A 13,354-nucleotide genomic window follows, 5' to 3' on the forward strand; every position below is an offset into this window, starting at 1 on the left:
CTTCTGGATCTGTGACTATCTGAACAAAAAATAGCAGCAAGCGGGTTTCTTCGTTCAAGATAGGCAAGTCAAAGTAGCAAAGCCAAGGCGGCGACCCAAGCCCAAAGCAGCATCAATCCATGTGGACCGAGAAAACAAAAAAAAAGGCAATCCGATGATTAGTACGATCGTCACACAACACGCTACGCGGCACTCATCGTTGATCGATATTGGAAGCGGGTGGGGATTGGGATCGGGGGCACGTTGCGTTCTCCCTCGTCTGCTTTTTTCTCTCTCTAGATCCCCCGATGTTGATCATTCTTTTTTTTTCCTTTTTTTGGGTCCAAAGAAAAGAATATGATAAAAGAAAAACCAAAACCGAAAACCGAAAACCCGGAAACAAACAAACATCAAGAACCCCTTTCCCACCTGCATAACCAGTCCACCCTCCCTCCCTCCATCTTCTTCCCGCAAGAATAGCAACCCGAAAAAGAAGAGGCTGCGAAAGGGACGGGGTCGGCTGGCTTGATTTGTCGCCCGTTTATGGAATAGGCGGAGAATCCGCAAGGAGGGGGCCCAGAAGGGGCGGCTTGGATCGGGATAGAAACTCGCTTAAATAGGATAAATACCCCGTGTTGCATGCAGACTGCAAAAATAGGAGAGGTCGTATTGGTCGACTTCGATATTGAGGAGCGCCCTTCGTTTTGAGTGGTTTTTTTTCCCTGGTTCCTGGTTCCAAGTGTTACCAGTTTCTGTTTAGATTGGCGAAAGGCAAAAAAACCACAAGTGCTTGGCGCAAATGGAGTGTTACTGGGGGTCTTGTATTTCACCAATGGAACTTCGCCGAAGCGAGTAAAGGTGGGAGGTGGGAGTACAGCAAGGTTGTAGCCTGTTTGGATACTTGCCGACGACATCGATGCGATGCATCCATCGACCAAGGCTGGTCTGGCTGGCTGCCGATGCGAGGCGGGTGAATATTATCGTAGACACTGGACATTAGACTGTGCTTGTGTGTGTCGGGCTGTAAGTAGGTCCCCACTTGATGGAACATTTTGTTCTTATTCTTCTTCTTGTTCATAAGACGACAAGGTTGGTGGACGTGGCTTCACAACTCTGGACGAACTGAACTTGCACCCTGCATAGGGCAGCAAAGGCAGGTTTGTACTCTAACGTTGGAGGTAGGTATTAGAACCGACCCGATTGTCTTGATCGCGTGGTCGCGGACGCTTTTCATCCGGTCTCTTTGATTTACCTGGCAGTGATTGAGTAGCACCTGAAAGGTTGATCGCATGCAGAAGCGCCATGCCGTGCTCTGATCCCTATAGTATTGGATGGAAGATGAAGATGAAGATGCACTTCCGTGCATATGTGACAATATGCAACAGGCAGCCCCAGAGACATCGCTGGTCGGGTACGGCTGCAGAGCTTTTGAGCGAGGATTAGATTCCACAATACAAGGATGGTTTAGAATAAGTCACCGCCTGTCTTCATTAATTGCGAGACGGCGGCATGGATATGAATGGGATTGACAAGTTGACGATGAATTAATGCCAGCCAGCGGCTGAGCTGGATAGCAGCTCTTCCAGCATTAACCGTAGTTTCAAATCTGACATGGCCGCAAGGAATCGACGCGGGAAAAGAGAAAAAAATAAAATAAAAAAATAGCCGAAGACTCGGCAGAATGTTGGTTGACGTGGCGTGTGAAGGATGATAGGCAAACCAGGAGAAGATTGATGCATCTTGTACTGTACAGTACATATCTAAAAGCTTGAAGGTTGGGCTTCTTCAGTCACCGACAAGTCAGAAATGTCTCGGTGATTTCTTTTTTTTTAATTTTCTTCTCTTCTCCAACCCATGCAACCATTACGGCTGTAATTATTGAATAAGCTCTTGTCGAAGTCCAGGTTTGCCGTTTGTGGTACGGATGCGCAGAGTGCATCCGAGTATGGTGTCATCGAAGGGCTACGCTCTCCGCTTATCCGCCCGCTCAGATTCGGGTTCACCCAATGGCGGCTGCATCCAAAATCGCGGCCCTCTCAGGCTAGCCTAGGCGAGGTTCCATTGCAGCAATCCCGTTGCCAGCGAAGCAATCAAAAGGGAACAGGCGCTAACCCGCGTTCCGACGGGCGACCACACCATCAACCAACCCCCGACCCGGCCACCATCCACCTCAGACACTGTCCCTTTTCTTTACCTCACGGATACCTCTCGATTTGCTAACCAATTGCTGAAGACCGTGTTTGATAGGCCAATAGGTGTTGTTCATGCATTGCTTCGAGGGAAGCGAAAGGGGGGAAAGAAAGGAGAAAAAGAACAGGATTGGGCAGATGGAAACAGTGGTGAGGTAAGTATTGTTAGACATCCCTCTACCTGGCCCAAGTACAAAAAAAAAAAAAAAGGATTGAGATTTACCGTGTCATTTTCAAACCGACTGCACTCGCAGCTGCATGTGATTGATTGCCTCACCTTCAACACCATGGGAGCAAAAGCGTATGCGTATCCGAAAGAACCAGGGTTCAAATGTGGCCAAGCTGTGATCCATAGAACGGCGCCACGGTCCGAAATCTGAGCAATTTTGGACTGTTTCTGTCGCGCGCTCAGCCATCGAACGCGTGCGGCTTGGCGGCGTGAATCAACAACAATTTGTTTTTTTATGAGAATTAAACAACGTAACTATGACGGTATGGCGAACGATGCTGAAGGAGGGGGCGGCGCCTCCGGGGGAAAGGAAAACAAAATAGTACTGTGTGTAATTATTGTACCGGTATTGTTGCGTGGTTTTTTTTTTTACAAATACAAAAAGCAGAAACATAAGGGTGTTGAGGGAGTCAAATCCTGGAACCCATGCCCCATGCCCGGCGGGAGATGTGTGGACGAACCAGTCCGACATGGATTCTCGCTTCGAACCTACTGATGAATGTGTGTGTGTGTGTGTGTGTGTGATTTCGAGAGAGCGCGGCTTTGCTGGGCGTGCAAGGCGTGATGCCGATCTATGCTGTTTTTATTCTCGAGTGCTTTGTGGGTTCGACTGATAAACTTAGGTTATTACCGAGAAGCAACGGGGTGGGCAAAAAGCAACACAAACCTTGTCGGAAGAAGAAATAGTGCTCGAGGAGCGCCAGGTCTGTGCATTACAGTATAGTGGAGCTTTTATTGTCATCAATGTCTCAGCGGAGCACCCTCCTCCGTGTACCTGGGGGGTACCTACCTTACAACTCCCCAGGTAGTTATGGTAGGAGGTCTCTGTATAAAGAAGGAGAGACCGAATCGGGAAAGATTGAACAACCGGCATCCCTGTTGTATGAATACCTCTACATGCACAAGCGTGTTGGGTAGGTAGGTACCTTTACCTATCTAGGTAGGTAGGAAGTGCATGAATAGGCTCCTCAATGATGGAATCATTACTTGATCTCGTGATCTTAGGTCAAGTTGGTTTCTTTCGATTTTTAGTCGTCACATTTTAGCCCAACAAAAATGTCCAGCTGCGCAAGGGTGACGGACGGGAAGCCCCTTTGGTCTGCGGTACGGATAGGAATTTGGGTCTAACACTAGGTTGAAAAGAGAAAAAGGGTCGATCAATGCCATCTTGGGGTGACGTATTCTAGGTAACAAAGACTCAAACCCAGGGTCCGGGGCCCTGTGAATTGCTTTTTACTTTCTGGCAATTATTCATTGGTGACAGACCGCATCGACCATTTAAAACTTCAGCTGACATGCAATATCGACGCAGCGCATATATCGCCAAGCTTTGTACCTAAACCGGCGCGTGTTGCGGCGATGCAGATGTCATAAACAGGAGAGCATTGTGGTTTGCGTCGAGGAAGGGGTACAGTAGTATGTACATATGTATGTGGTGGGTATGTAGATTTGTACCACGTACCTATCTCACGTCTGTCTGGGCGAATCCCCTATAGCCAGTAGTTAAAGTAGTACAGTACGACCTAAAACCTGCGCATACACCTAGCCTAGTACAGTAAAGTGCAGCACGCTACGGTACATACACTACCTAATGCCCTCCAACCCTCCATGAAAATCATCCACCCGCACGCAGAGAGACAGGGCAAGCTTTGCTCTGGCTGGCTGAAAGCTGAAGGGGGGCCGCGTGGGCTGGCGTAGGCCGTGAGCCCCGCCTGAAAGGTTGAGAAAACCCGGAATTGGGGTCACATCATCCAATGCTTGTGCTGCCCCCCCCCCCCCCCCCCCAAACTGCCATCCGTCCGCGCGCGCCCTTTCCCTTGCCGTGTAAAACCCGGTCCCCTGTTTCTGCATTGAGGGGTATGATTGGGCAAATTCCGTTCAAGTAGCTCGGGGAGGAGCCACTGTTCGGGACGAAATGTTACAGCTTTCTAGGGGAAAAGGTTGGGGAGCACAAGGAAAAAGGGAGAGAGAGACAAAGAAATAAAAATACGGGTATTATGTTGAATAAGAAAAAGTCTATAATACTGGTATATATTTACAGTAGTAGTCGCCAGACCCGAAAGCCACGACTCACTCTCGATTGAGGATGATACCCTGCGCCGGACTTTCCGAAGGACAATAACATTATCAGACGATGCTTTCGTCCGTAGCCGACTCCAGCCTCCCCCAGCTGGGTTAGGTCAGAAAGATCGACAGTCTCATTTGTTCGTATCCTAATATCTGCCGACCTGTCTTATACATATGGAAGACCAGGGAAAAATGCATCGGCACGTTTGTTGGTGAGGGTTATTGAGGTACCTATGTTCCAGAGGTTCGTTTGCAGTTACAAGTAAAAGAACATATGGTAGAAGACACCAGAGTCCAACGGCCAGGTTTTTTTTTGTTTTTTTTTTACCATAGTATTGATATTTTATAACAAAAGTGGATTGAGATGACGGTGAAAAGCGCCCGCAAATTCCTTCGTACTTGGGTATGGGATAAGAATGTATTATTGTGGGTGCGTTCGTTCCTGTGGGGCCCACCCGAGCGGCGGTGCTAAATGGATAAATAGTCCGAGAAGCGACAAACAGTCACGTTAGCGACCCGACGTGTGTAGGTAAATCCTTTCTCCACCACATCGGCCAGCGGCTATCCCCATGTCGGTCATCAAAACGACATTGTATCCATCCCGTCATTCAAACAGTACACGGCCCGGCTATTTCAGGAAAGGGGCCAAAACGGGAGTAGGGCAACAAAGGACCTTAAAAAATAATTCAGTTATCGGTCAACAGAACAAGGACGGGCCCGCCAATCCATCAAAGTCTCGTCATTGTTGAATCACGTCAGACCTTTTGAAGAGCCGCCGGCTGTTTTTAGAGAGCCTCCCGACGGGGGCCCGATATCTGCTTTCAGTTTCATGCTGGGGCCGCAGGAGCACGCCAGCATCCCTCCCACACCTACCAAGCAGTGCATTGGTGGTTAAACTGTCTTCTCCTCTACCTGCCCCCATGTTTTTTTTTGTCTCCCTCCCTCCCTCTCTCTCTCTCTCTCCCGCTCTGCGTCTCGTCGGCAGCCAAACGGATCCCAGGGTATCCAAACCCCACTATCCTGCATATTTACTGGTTCTTCGGTCGCTTACGACAATAACTGACAGCATGCAAGGACACCTTTCCCTTGCCCATCTACAAGGTATTCATTCGTCTGTCCAGTACCAAGAGCAGGTCGGTAAGGCTTAAGGCCGCCCCTGCTCGTGGGAAGAAAAGAAGAAGAAAATGTTGTTTGCTTCTGCAATGCACAACACGACATCCATATCACCCCCACAGGAACCAAGCGAAGAAGCATGGTTCGCCCTCTTTTTTCCCATCCCATGGTTTTTTACTTTCTTTTTTTTCCCGCCTGTTTTCAACTTTGTCTCGGATCAGACAGAGGGCCTGCTTTGTGATTTTGTTCTACTTTTCTTTTTGGCCTTTCCCTAACGAGCTACAACAACTTGGTCGTTTGATGGGCTGCATCACATCACATTCATCCATTCATTCCGACCCTTTCCAGCCCAATGTTATCCTGTTTGTCAAACATGAAGCCGTGATTTCTGTGATGTTTTTGGGCTCATGTTTTGTCGTACGGCAGATAACGCACAATCTGTGTATCTGTGTGTTTGTGTGTGCAAGTGTAAGTGTATACGGAGTACAGTACTGTAATGTCTTTGTGTGTGAGTGAGTACTCCCCCAACTGATTCTTCGTACATGTGCGTTGTGATGGGCTGCTGTACAGTACAGTATTGTTCGCCCGGATGGCCCTTGGGCCCTACGGTTTGTCTTGCTTCTCCTTATGTGTGGCAACCCCCGCTCAAAGCATTACAAGGGGCGCTACCCAAGAGTCCCCTCCCCCCAAATCCCCTGCCTGCAGCATGACCTGTACTGGTCCATGTCAACACACCTTGCGCACAGGCTCTAAAAGCCACTGCTTACGGCCTCTATCTGCCATATGTTTTTTTGTCGGGGGTGGGTCTTGGTATTTGTGATTTGTGTGTGTGTGTTTTTTTTTCTCTTAATTCTTCCCGGATCTGCCAAATGTCCATGTGTCTACTAATTATGGTTCGGAAAGCGTTGCATCCTTGCCTGACTGGGGAACCGGCAGATTCTGAAGGACTGGCGAGCTGAGGTACGTCTTTCCCTGTCAAGTCAGCAAAAGTACCTACCGGTAGACGTACCAAAAGAATTTAATTTGCGTGCGGTTTACAGTTTGGGGTTTGGTTGTGCTATCGTCGACAAGCCGTATCTTAGCTGATGTCCATACTTACGGATTCCACCTTCACAGGGTCATGATTAGACATCAAGTTTCCTGACTTTTTTCTTACCTTGCTCATAGACATATATGTGGCCTCCTATTGCATCTCTCTATCAACCTCTTACAACGTCCCGTCAGCTAGAACCAATCCATGGCGAGTTGGAAATAACCCGGGAGCCCAACAGTCTGCGGCAAGCGATCGGAGAGGAATTAACTTGGTTGATCACTTGATGGTCTTCATCATACAAGCCTACCTTGCTTAGCAAGCCTAGGTATACATATGTCGACTTCATCCCACATCGAGGAATGCAGCTAGACTACTACTACCTGAATTACACCACGGACACCCGCATCACACCAAGAGCACCCACACCCAAATTCAGACAGCTGCAGCTCTTGACGAAATTAACATACCACCCGAAGAGCACTCATCACCGCACATCACGAAAATTAACAAAAAAAAAGAGGAAAAAAGAAATAAAAGGAAAAGAAACGCAAACATCACAGCCCCACACCACAGTGTTTGTTTGCTTTCCCGCTACATGTTCGTTGGGGATTCCAATCATAAAGCGAGAAAAATACCGAAGGCTAGCTAGCTTCTTTGCTTTTGTTCAAGGACACGGTGCAAGAGGGAAGAAAAAAAAAGCAACAGAAAACGGACGCTCAAAAGGTGTCACAAGAATACCTTGATCATTGTGCTGCCACATAATTGCTTTTTTGGTTCTCACTCTTCTTTTTCTTCTTACCATCTCTCTTCTCCTTTCAACTGGCCCGACGTATTTTTTTTTCCTGCTCGGCCGGTGACGGGAAGCTGCACGAAGTGCTGGGTGCCCACCCTTCGACTATTAGCTGGCCAGTCATATTCGGTGCCCGTTCCGATACCAGAGACAAGCAGTGAGCAGCCAGCATTTTCGCCCTGCACGCACCCTGGTCCAAAAGGAAGAAAAGGCCCTGTAAGTACATTACATACAAAGGATTACCTAGCAAACACATTGATTCTTTTTCCCTTTCCGCTAGCCGAGACACGAACCTGTTCGGCTACAGAGACCCGGGGCCCCGATATCTAACGTTGCACACAAGGAAATCGGTCTTTTTTATTTTATTTTTTTTAAACTTGTCAACAACAACTCGGGCGCCAGCCTCGTTGTTGGCACCTTTTTGCTTTTCTCTTGTCTTTTTGCTGTTCTTATTCTAATTTTTTTGTTGTTCAATCTTTTTCCTTCCCTAATGTCCGCCGCAGTTGATTCATCTTCCTCTCAGTATCACCATCACCATCGATTTTCTTCCGTGCCTGACACGATGGCGAGGTCAGGAGGTGGATGGCCTCAAGAAGCACCGGACCAGCAAAGAAACACGGGTTATCACTACTACCAAAACCACCCAGCGTTTCGCAATCAGCAGCACCAAGGACCACAGATCCCGCGACAGCACGAAACGGCACCACTCCCTCCACCAACCAGCTTGTCCGCATCAAGTGCGGGCGGCTCATCTACTCTGGCCTTTTCATCGCCCTCCTATCACCATAGCCATCACTACGCCCCTACTTCGCCCTTGAGCCGTGGCCCGCCATATAGCAGCAGCCGACCGCAACGGCCATACGGCGCAGATTATGCGACGCCGGCATCACCCGTGAACCATACGGTTCTCCCGCAGCATCCGAGGTGGTTCGACTTTCGACGTTCTCCGGAGCCCAGCTCCGCAGCCAGCGATTGATCAGAAGATGTCTCGGGCGCCGAGGCATCCAAAGCGTATGGGGCTGCGCATCAGTACTCGGGGTCGGGGAAGAGCGTTGTGCGTCCGCCGAGTATGCCCGTGCATTTTAACCAGTCGGTCGGGATGCCGCCAGCGAGGGATGGAGCACGGCCTCCCCCTATCAAGGGAGGGCTTATGGGGAAGCTCATCCCAGCAACCTACTCCCCCAACGGCAGGCATCCTCGTATAGCTCCACCACCTCCACCGACACCTCCTGCTGGCGCTGGTGCTGGTGCTGGTGCTGCCCCTCCTCAAAGGCAACTTTTACAGCACTCACCTACGACAGCACCAGGACCCCGGCGGCCGTCGAATCCGTCGTCTCCTCAGCATCCACAGCAGCCCGGAATTGACCGCTTCCCGCAGATAATACCGTACCAGCATGAGCAGCCGCAGCGCCGACCATCAAGGCAGCAGTACTCTGCCAGTCCGCCGGTCGACTACAGCTTCGGAAAAGGTCCGAAGCAGTCCGGACTCGACCAGAGCAGCAGCACCAGCAGCAGCGTATCGCCCAAGCAGGAGATGAAACAGATGAGCATCCACAACCTCCTCTCGAGCGGCGACCAGGACGACCAGGACGACAAGAGCATCAACAACAGCAACACGGCCAGGGCATCGAGCGCCAGCCTGGCCAGCCTGGCATCACCCAGGTCCGTCCTGCCCCCGGCGGCCATGCCGAGTCCGTCGCCGTCATTCTCGACGTCAGAGTACCACCTCCACGTCCGGCAGCAGCCCGTGGCGGCGCGGTCGTGCGGATTTGGCGAGCGCGACCGCCGCGTCATCGACCCGCCGCCCATCGTGCAGATGACCATCGACGACCCGTCCGCCACCCCGGATCAGATGCAGCAGCGGCTCCGGCACCCCTTCAGCGTCGTGCACTGCTCCATCTACAACGAGACGGGCGAGGAGGACAACTCGGCCATGCCCGAGGACTACCGGCAGCAGCGGCGGTTGATGGGGACGCTGGTGGCGTCGCCCTTTGTCGGCAAGGACGAGAACGGCGAGGACGGCTGCTTCTTTTGCTTCCCGGACTTGAGCTGCCGGACGCCCGGCTCGTTTCGCCTCAAGTTCTCCCTCGTCGTCATCAACCCCGCCGACATGCGCCAGGGGCTACGGACGCCCATTGCCGCGACCGCCATGAGCGACGTGCTGGTCGTCTACAACGCAAAGGACTTTCCCGGCATGCAGGCCAGCACCCCGCTCACTAGGAAGCTCAAGGAGCAAGGATGCCTTATCAGCATCAAGAAGGGGAACGAGAAGGGCGGTGGAGGAGGTGGTGGTGGTCCCAGCGGGTCCAGAGATCAGTACAGCGATGACGAATACGACGATGATGGGGGTGGTGGTAGTGGCAGAGCCGGGAAGAGGAAGAGAATACGCAGGAGTTAAAAAAAATCAAGGGTTGAAGCGTTTTATTTTTTTCTTCTTCTTCCTTTTCATTCTTTATGGTGGGACTATATCACAGGTGGAAACAGGTTCATTGTTCAAGCAGCATTTGCATCTTTGAGATGGCTTAGATTCGGGAAAGGTACTGGATTTTCTTTTAACCCCCCCTTCTTATTTTTATATTATGGGACTTGCAGAACGAGTGCAACCCCAACTTTTAAGCATATAATGATTTGCATACCAACAACATATTTTTCTTGACTTTCAAGAGGTGGAGAGACAAAAAGGCAGTGTGGGAAATACAAAAAGGCGATTGCCAGATGATACTCCTTCAAAATTGGATCCCCTGCTGGCCTGGACAATGGTGGTGATGATGGAGGTTGAAAAACGACGGAACTAAAGCTCCTGAATGTTTGATACATGGGTATTCTAGGTACGTCTTGGCTATGCTCTCCTAGTCTTAGAACCAGTACTAAACTAGCCCAGAGGGCCACTGAAGAGTCTTTCGAACCTTGTTTTGACTTGGCTTGCTCTTCTTTTGTGCACGCCTATATCTTGCCACATGCATTTACTATTACAGAATGGGAATGCAAAGTCTTTTCGTGGCATAAAAAAAGCACGCTATTTCACTAGTGTGACACAAGCTACCACGAGCCCCGGCTACTTGGCGCTTCCTATTTTGTCAATACTCCGTAGGGCGTTCTTTTTTTGCTTGACAGGCGGTACGGAACTAGTTGTCCTAAACAGAGGCCTATGACGACCCAAGCCGTCCTCATTGGATACCTATCAGTCGAAGAAGCAATGTTCAAAACCCCCCAAAGAACATCTGTAGGATTGTTACGTAGTCAAGACATTCATTGGCTGACAGCAATAGAAAATGGGGGTCTCTTTTCACGGCGCCCAGAAAACCGACCAATGAGAGAAGGGACAGGAACAAAAGGAGACGAAGAAAAGAAGACAAGAAGAAAAAGTGTCGAGACTAGGATAATCTGCAGACATTTCTGAATCCGGTTCCCAAAAAGTCTAGTCTAGACCAGGCCGTGCGGGGAGTTAGAAACGTCTACGAGACTTCGCCAATCGCATCACTGGCTTGCGCTGCGAGGCTTGGCCCTTTTATTCTTTTTTTTGGGTTATTTTGTTGTTTTGCTGGGCATTTATAACGGGTCCGTGCAAGCTTCCTCCCCGGCACCCCTCGACCTATCGATATTTGTTGTTCTCTCATTTTCCCCCCCTTTCCTTCTTTCCTCTGACATGATACGGCACGTACATAAGCACCGTCGATCAAAAACAACATCGCAACTTTATATGAATTAGGTTAAATGCTTTCGCGTAGCGGTGGTGGTGGTGGTGATGATGGAAAAAGGGGGTGTGACCAAGGGGTGCATATGCCAGGGGATCGACAGACATCATGTATTCCGTCTCCATAGGGGGCTTTTTTCGGTCTCTCCCATTGCTTGATTACTTCTTTCTCTATACGGAGTATGCTTACAAGTAGGTTTGCCGCCTTTTCGAGCTCATCGGAGGGCGGAGCCGACCGAGCATGAGCGCCCAAACAAGACAACCCGTGATAAGGGGGCGTTTTTTTTTCCCCCACCGAATTCCTCCCAGTGACGATCCACGCCCTTTACTTCCTCAAGCCATTTTTATCCACCTCCTGAGTGAAGGAAGACTTAGACGGTATGTAGTACGGAGTAAAGGGAAAAAAAAGAATCCGTCGGATTCCCGCCTTTCTTCTTCCAAAATTTTCTTCTCCCTCCTCACTGTTCATTTACCGGTATCAAGAGCATGTAGGGCTAAATCCAACCACTGCTGGGCCATGGCCCTGTGGTGCGCGGACTTTTCCCGAGATCCAGCCGCCTTTGCAGCTACAGCCTTTTTCCCCTCCATCTCGGCCAACGGGACAAATGCGCCCTCGACCCCCGACAGGGCAGCGACGGACAGGTGTTCCTCCCTCTCAGGGTCATCGGGGGAGAGGAGGAGTGCCAGGTGGTAGTGGGCCTCGGGGACTTGTAGCTCGTTGGCGGCCGTCGAGAACGCTGTGATGGCGGCATCTCTTTGGCCGCTATTTTCAAGCAGCGTGCCTAGCACGAGCAGGGTTCTAACTTCGAGGTCCCATCTTGGCAGGCGCTTCCTCGAGTGGACGCGAATCGCCCCCGGCTTCGCCGGCGAGTCGGCCTCGGCCCTCGGTGGGGGTCGACGATCGCCTTGACGTGCCGCCTGTGTCCTTCCCGCCTGCTCCGCTGCCAGCAGGAGCTTGGTTGCTTTTGCATTGTCGCCTTGGTACATGGCCAGGATGCCGGACAAGGTCATAATGTTTGGGTCCTGCTTGGCGCTCCGCGCGTACCTCGTGAAGCGGTCCATGATGCTCCAAAAATCGATAGCCTTGTTCCTCGGCGGCAGTTGCGGCTTGGGGCGCCTTGAGACGTCGTTTAGAACTAGGCTCGCGTTGGTGATAATGGCGGGACCGTAGCCCATCTCGCCGGCGGACAAGAACATCTGCTTGGCCATGAACCCAGCGTTGTGTGACTGCATAGGTGCTGTTCGGAGAAGCATCGCCATGTAGTAGAGGCTGCTGGCTGAGAATTTCAGGTCTGAATCCATTTTACCGTAGTTTTTTTCATACTCAAGATCAGAAAATTTGAATCATCTCAACAAAGAGCAGAACACACTTTCACTATGTGGAGTTGGGTGAACGTACCTCTTGCCCGGATAGGCCTCCAATCATTCCCAGCCTTTGCAACTTCATCCGCAAATCTCATGGCCTCTTTGATGCATGATTCAGTATCGAGGCGGACCGCATCAGCCTCCATCCCCTCCTTTAGGAGCCGCTCTCGCTTCTCATCCCATTCCTTGCTAAGGGGGACATCTTGGCTTGTGAACATCAAGTCCCTATCGAGGGTATCGGGCCCTTCGCTCTTTTTCTTAGGTCTAGTTTGAGCATGACGAGACCGAGATTGCAGGCAAAGAGGACCGCTTTGTGAACTTGCAACATGTGGCCGCCTTGTCGGGGCGGCAGGTTGTGGAGTGCGTACAGCAGCACGAGGTGATGTGGTATGTAGACGACTAGTACATATGCTAGATATTCCGCGGGGCTGCGGAGCAAATGAGCATCGCAGTAGTTTGCCCGCTTGCTTGCGGATAAGCAGCGGCGCTGGCTTAGATGCTAAAGCCATTTATGTTAATGATGATGATGTAACGCCAGCCAACAATGAGTCTTGTTTCATGGGTCGTGTCTCCAGTGTTGCTTGACTTGAAGTTTGTGTATGAATCTGACAGATAAAAGGAAAGTGAGAATTGGAAGTTGTTTTATAAGATTATACAATTCAGTTCCATCTCTTGATTGATAGACAGTACAACAATGAGGTTCAAAATACAAATGGTTGATGCGAAAAAAACAGATCATTGACCTGAAATTGACGCTAAACTCACATGAAGGCTCTCGTACCAGACGTGATTGTCTCGCAACCCCGTACGCGTTTTCCAGGGTGGAGCCACTTTATTCCCACAGAAGCTAGCTCGATCCACCAATGGATTTGAGCCGATAACGTGCATCGCCCCC

The 13,354-nt window shown here is 50.5% G+C and overlaps 5 protein-coding genes across 5 annotated transcripts; 4 read left to right on the forward strand and 1 right to left on the reverse strand.

Annotated features, from left to right (window-relative positions):
• Window positions 1-900: 900 nt before the first annotated feature.
• MGG_17526 (uncharacterized protein) lies at window positions 901-1,422 on the forward strand (the record flags this gene model as incomplete). The annotated part of the gene is made up of 3 exons (XM_003718954.1): window positions 901-1,002; window positions 1,123-1,136; window positions 1,365-1,422. The coding sequence occupies 3 exons, from the start codon at window positions 901-903 to the stop codon at window positions 1,420-1,422; spliced, it is 174 nt and encodes a 57-aa protein (XP_003719002.1).
• Window positions 1,423-2,867: 1,445 nt separating this feature from the next.
• MGG_17527 (uncharacterized protein) lies at window positions 2,868-3,315 on the forward strand (the record flags this gene model as incomplete). Its single annotated transcript, XM_003718955.1, has 3 exons — window positions 2,868-2,898; window positions 3,021-3,101; window positions 3,203-3,315. 3 exons carry the CDS (start codon window positions 2,868-2,870, stop codon window positions 3,313-3,315), a joined length of 225 nt encoding a protein of 74 aa, XP_003719003.1.
• A 4,647-nt stretch (window positions 3,316-7,962) lies between these two features.
• MGG_14718 (uncharacterized protein) lies at window positions 7,963-8,376 on the forward strand (the record flags this gene model as incomplete). The annotated part of the gene is made up of 1 exon (XM_003718956.1): window positions 7,963-8,376. The coding sequence occupies one exon, from the start codon at window positions 7,963-7,965 to the stop codon at window positions 8,374-8,376; it is 414 nt and encodes a 137-aa protein (XP_003719004.1).
• Window positions 8,377-8,469: 93 nt separating this feature from the next.
• MGG_14719 (uncharacterized protein) lies at window positions 8,470-9,798 on the forward strand (the record flags this gene model as incomplete). The annotated part of the gene is made up of 1 exon (XM_003718957.1): window positions 8,470-9,798. One exon carries the CDS (start codon window positions 8,470-8,472, stop codon window positions 9,796-9,798), a length of 1,329 nt encoding a protein of 442 aa, XP_003719005.1.
• A 1,352-nt stretch (window positions 9,799-11,150) lies between these two features.
• Window positions 11,151-13,230, reverse strand: MGG_00130 (uncharacterized protein). The gene is made up of 2 exons (XM_003718958.1): window positions 12,494-13,230; window positions 11,151-12,386 (listed from the first exon to the last, which is right to left on the reverse strand). The coding sequence occupies exons 1-2, from the start codon at window positions 12,966-12,968 to the stop codon at window positions 11,560-11,562; spliced, it is 1,302 nt and encodes a 433-aa protein (XP_003719006.1). The 5' UTR covers window positions 12,969-13,230; the 3' UTR covers window positions 11,151-11,559.
• Window positions 13,231-13,354: the final 124 nt, after the last annotated feature.

Source organism: Pyricularia oryzae, chromosome 5 (genome assembly GCF_000002495.2).
Source record: "Pyricularia oryzae 70-15 chromosome 5, whole genome shotgun sequence".
NCBI lineage: Eukaryota > Fungi > Ascomycota > Sordariomycetes > Magnaporthales > Pyriculariaceae > Pyricularia > Pyricularia oryzae.